Source organism: Seriola lalandi, unplaced genomic scaffold (genome assembly GCF_002814215.2).
Source record: "Seriola lalandi dorsalis isolate HSWRI2012SDOR001 ecotype SW California unplaced genomic scaffold, Sedor1 jcf7180002054307, whole genome shotgun sequence".
Lineage (NCBI taxonomy): Eukaryota > Metazoa > Chordata > Actinopteri > Carangiformes > Carangidae > Seriola > Seriola lalandi.
In genome coordinates this window covers 161,470-166,964 of record NW_019524860.1, presented here as the reverse complement: position 1 = coordinate 166,964, position 5,495 = coordinate 161,470, and the positions used below count along the sequence as shown (strand labels likewise).

Sequence of the window (5,495 nt, the reverse complement as noted above, 5' to 3'; positions counted from 1 at the left end):
CAGACACACACTCTCTCACCACCAGGACATTATAGCACCATAATGTCAACAGCACTGGAGCCGAGTGGGTTTACAATGAGCTCACTCTCTTTTTCTAATGAGGTGAACACAGGTAATGACGATTTCTGAATTCCTTTAGACCAATTACAGTGACTTAAACACAATTTGCAAACATTATAATGAGCAAATAAAATACTGTATCAAACATACTGTGGTGCAGGGATCAGATCTTCACTGTTAGAGGAACACTGCCCTCTTGTGGTCTGAAAGCACATACGCTTTTCAAAATGTTATTAAAACCACTAAACTGCAGAAAAACTAATCATCATCTGTGCGGTATAAACATAAAGCACAATCCCTCTCTAACAAAAACATTTTATTTCCTGCTTTTATTATGTTGCCGCTGGCAACTCTTTTGTCAATTCAAATTATTTTTTAATCTAATGGAAATGTTTCCCTCATGTTTTATTCATCGTATATTAATCTTTCTCAAGTTATTATAAATATGAGGAAATCTCAGCAATTATGTAAAAAAAAAAAAAGGAATCAGACAAATTAAATGTTTAACTTTCAGGAGAAATATCTATAACAGCATGTATCCCCTAAACACTGGCCAGAGGTAATAAGTTTGGTATCACTTCATTTTTCTTATAACGCCGACGTGGCGCACAGCGAGTTGGAAATATAGAATTTTATCATGAAGTAAAACAGCTAATCTAAGAAACAAATTAAAAGCAATCATAGTAGAGAAATGAGAAATGGGACTTGCAGTATTCTCACAGCTCTGGATAACAAGACAGCACAAAACAAGCAAATAAAAGCAAGAGCAGACTTCAATATCTCTTTTTTATTAAATCTGACACACTGAGGTCAGATAGAAAAGTATGAGAGTTACACTTTTCAAGTTGCTTCCATGACTTGTGCAAACACTAGACGGTATCTGGGGGAAAAAAAAAAAACTCTCAAGGAAAAAAACAAATTAGAAAAAGAAAGACATCAAAATGCAGAGGAAATGAATAAGTGCATTTAAACCTAGGTGTTGATTCTTTATGCAGTATTTATTGATTCCCAGCTTCATATAAACTGGATGTTGAGGCATAAACATAGTACATTTGAACAAAAATATAACCAATATTTACAATTATTGTATTAAAAATACAAAAACAACTGATACATACTCCACCAATTGTCTTTTTAAAAGACATACAGGTCAAAGTAGTACAAGAAAGAATGAAGAACAGAAGGTCATCACCAGCTAAATGTACATTTCTCACTGACATCACACATCAAACGGAGTAGCAGTTCTACCTACTACACTTATCTTTACGCTTGTACATTTTTGTGCAACTTTTTGTTTTTCGAAATAGGACTCGGCCGCTAATATGCACATTATCTTCAGAGTTGAATGAAAGTGAATGATGCATGTCACCACTGTAATACAAACAAATTATTAACAATCTATCTGCAGCCATTACAAAAAAAAAAAAAAAAAATTACAATAACAAAAGAAACCCAGGAAATTATTAGTATGTAGTCACAGAACACAGTGGAAAACACTGCACTCATTCATCTTGTTCTCAGTCTGTAGTTTCCAAGACTGATCAATGTGATCAGTGCGAATCAGTGATTGAAGAAAAAAAAAAAAAAAAAAAAAAAAAAAAAATTACAATAACAAAAGAAACCCAGGAAATTATTAGTATGTAGTCACAGAACACAGTGGAAAACACTGCACTCATTCATCTTGTTCTCAGTCTGTAGTTTCCAAGACTGATCAATGTGATCAGTGCGAATCAGTGATTGAAGAAAAAAAAAAAAAAAAAAAAAAAAAAAAAGAAAAGTCATTTTTCACAATTGGATTTCTAATCGTTCTGATTGGCAGCCTTGAAAAAAAAAAAAGTTTCTTCAAATGTCAACTTCTCCACCGGAGTCCGAGAAAATCCCCCCCCCAAAAAATCCAAAATCTTCAGTCACTTCCATCGATGGCGAGAAATGCTGGAGAACCGGATGCAGGCGTTATAGCGATATACATACAGCATCCACTGAGCTGACGTCTGAAACAGGTGAGAGGACTTTTTCCTCTCTCTCTTTTTTTTTTTTTTTTTTTTCTGAGATGAATCTGGTCGCACAACAGCAGAGGAAGAGGTGCAGCGTCACCGTGTGTAGACAAAAAGATCTACTGCACCGTGACACATAACGGCCACAGCCAAAGTCCGAAGCCACGTAACAATAAAACAGAAAGAAAAAGCTTGACTTCATCTTGTACCGAGTCTTAATATATTAAAAAAGCGTCGGGGGAAGTATCTAGAATAAGGCATTTCACTCCACTATTGCTTGAATCAAGAGAGCTCTTGAAACAAGGTGATTCATGATGAAAACAACCATGCAAAGAAATGTATGCGATCATGGCATCGTAAGGCGCTTTGGACATTCACAAAATGCGGCGTGTGTTCAGCATGGGGATAAAAGCCAGATCTGAATTTGTGGATACTTTTATTTTGAAGGGGAAATGTGTATATTATAAGACTCTGTACAAGATCATTTGTGACAGTAGGTGGTTAGAGGAACACACTGTGCTGGTCACACATTAGCAGCTTCTGAAATCTGCTGATGTTTTCTACCCTGCTCGGTCGATGTCCCTCCGGACCAAAAGAAAAGAGACGAGAGGAAACTTTTCTGACGTCAGTGACCGAGCGCTCGCTCACACTTTCTAATTATATTAAATTATAACAGTTCCTGCCGACGTCCATACCCGACTGGAGCTTTTTCATTTGGGCAAACGGGGTGAATCTACAGGCTTCAGTCTTCTCTTCTGCTGCTGCACTTTGTGATTTCGTTACAGTTTCCCCTCGTGCGCCTCCGACGCGCCGTAGAGGCCGGCGCGTTCGCTCAGTGTTCAGCGGCTGGTCGCTCACCTATATGTGCTTTTTTGAGATCACCAACAGGCAACTAAGTAAAACGGTACGCTCGTGATGTAACAGCAAGCCACGGGATGATGAAAAGACTTTGATAAAAACCAGACAAGCTCCGAGGTGGGATGACAGTAAGACATGGTTCACTCATACCCTGCTATCCAGGCCAAATGTCTGGTAACATCTAGGATTGTGCTGAAAGTGCTATTTCTTTTTTTTTCTTTTTTTTTTTAGAAATGAACTGTGTTTTTGTTTATGTACTGGTACAAAAAGATGTACTGTGTGTGTGTGTGTGTGTGTGTGTGTGTGTAGGTATGTCAGTACACTGTGCATGTTGATTCTCTCCTCCTAGCTTTGATTTGAACCAACACTTGATAAGCTTTCACATGTGGAACATGAGATAATACTGGATTCAGAGTTCAAACACTCAACAACTGATGGGTTGTTTCAGTCCAGGCAGAGAGATGATGGGCTGACTTGGTTTTTCTCTTTTCGGCCCCCCAGAGTGCAAACAGTCAAAGAAAAGAAACAGAGGAGAGAGAAAAAAAAAAAAAAAAAACGAGAAAAGAAAATCTAGAGGGAAGTTGAAATTTAAGAGTCAAGTCAACCGCTGTTTTTCTCTCCGTCTTCAAACAAAAGTCTGTTTCGTTGTTTTCACTTTGTTCTGTTTCTAGAAAGTAGAAAATGAGAAAGTGCAGATGAAGCTCAACACGTCATGATGCTGCTGTGTTAACAGGTGGGTTTGTCACTGGGTGGGGGCCGGTCTTAAGGAGCCGCTCCCGTTTCTAACAGCAACATCTATGTGGTTTTGTGTGTGTGTGTGTGTGTGTGTGTGTGTTTGTGTGTGTGTGTGTGTGTGTGTGTGTGTTTGTGTGGGGCCAGGTCGACTCCCCAGCGCTAGTTAGGTTTCTGTAGTCTTTTTCCAAAGTGCCAGGCATTTTGTCATCGTCTTTGACCTTCTCTCCATCTCTTCTTCTTCTTCTTCTTCACAGTATTTTTTGCATGCAGGGTCATTCAACCCCCCATGATGCTTTAAGGCAGGGGAGGGAGATGAGCAGAGGAATCCACCGATCAGGAGGGAGAGCCAAGTGGAGGAGGCAGGCACGTACGTAACTGATGATGAGTCTATTGGTCTGTCTGTCTGTCTCTTTAATCCTGCCCACCCCGAACCAGGGGGACTTCAAGTTACTGCAAGAGGACGTCCACTGTCGTCCCTCACACCGCTGACACCTGTTCATCCTCTGTGGAGAGAGAGAGGACAAAGGCGGTCAGAGGTCGCTGTCACATGCCACACATACCGTTTCTTCTTCTTTTAAGTAGTGAAAAGTTTAATTTGGTGAAAGCTGAAAGATAATGAGCAGCTGCTGCTGTCTGTAGTTTTTACACATGAATCACAATCTGCACTTTACTGCCGAAGAACACATTCATTTTTCAGACTGACTTCCTGCCTTCCACTCACGTCAGCCTAACATGAAAATCAACTGGGAGCGAAGTGAAACTTGACAGAGACGAAGGACGTTCTGTCAATTTTATTCTGTTTCTGAAGTTTGTTATTGAGCCATGATGAAACTGGAGATTTGAAAACTCCCTCCTGGTTCACATTAAGATTCACCAACATCAGATACGTTCCCCCTGGACGTCCACTGGATGCAACTGCGTTCGCCCTCCGGTCGCGCCATGACCCCGTCACATTTACAATACAGTTTTGAGTTGTCTTCATGTTTTAACAGATCACTGAACACACACTCACAGCCAATTTGGATGTTAACTGATTTGATTTTGTTTTTTTGTGGCTGTACTTTACTGTTCCGCCTCCACGCTGTCTTGTATCTCAGCTTCCTGTATATGAGCAGCAGAAAACGTCTTCCTGTGGCTGAGACGGAGCCAGAAACGCATGAACACCCAGTGAACATTCAGGGTCAGAATCGTCTGTTTCATTTCAGAAACACCTGCATTTATTAAGATTTTCACCAAATCGATTCCTGTCTGTTTAGTGTTTGTTTATAGTGAATGTGGCGAAAATGTTCCAGGATGTTTCAGGTCTGTTATTTGATTTTCATCTTGTACTGAAATGACAGAAAACAAAAGCTCGCAGTCAGGCAGGAAAACATTCTTTAAAACGCTTTTAAATAAAACTGCTGCTTGTATTTTCTATTGCTGCACATGCTCGTATCCTCTTTCAATAAAAGGGTTTATTTTTTATGTACCTTTCTTTAGATGGTGTCTGTCGAGGAAAAGCAGATGAAAAACAACTCGGGCACATTTACAGGAGGGTTTGTTTAAGTGCAAACAGGAAAACGTTCTAAATACTAATTCGCCTCGGTGAGAAAAGTGGAAAAACGTCAAACCGACGAGTTTTCTACACACGTGAAAACATTCCTGTCTTTCAGTTCGAACACCTGGTGACTACAATCATACAGAATTCAATCAGAGTCGCTGCAGGCGAGTCAGGTGCGTGTTGGTGCAGGAGAATGGAGGTGCATGTTTTCAGGCATCGAGTTTGATTGCATGGGTGAGAGGATCCGAACAGCACTGTGCCTGCTGATGGATGCTGTTCAGCACAGTGTGTGAGACAGGGGGGGGGGG

The 5,495-nt window shown here is 40.2% G+C and overlaps 1 protein-coding gene across 12 annotated transcripts in view; it reads right to left on the bottom strand.

Moving 5' to 3' along the window:
* Positions 1–832: 832 nt before the first annotated feature.
* rapgef2b (Rap guanine nucleotide exchange factor 2b) overlaps positions 833–5,495 on the bottom strand; it is a 103,156-nt gene continuing 98,493 nt past the window's right edge. For all 12 annotated transcript variants that reach the window (XM_087174047.1, XM_087174048.1, XM_023406420.2 and 9 more), the window contains one exon: positions 833–4,150. Coding sequence is in view for 1 of the 12 variants with exons in the window: in XM_023406420.2 (XP_023262188.1) it covers positions 4,125–4,150 (26 nt within the window). In the remaining 11 variants the exon portion in view is untranslated. The remainder of the gene's footprint in view (positions 4,151–5,495) is intronic.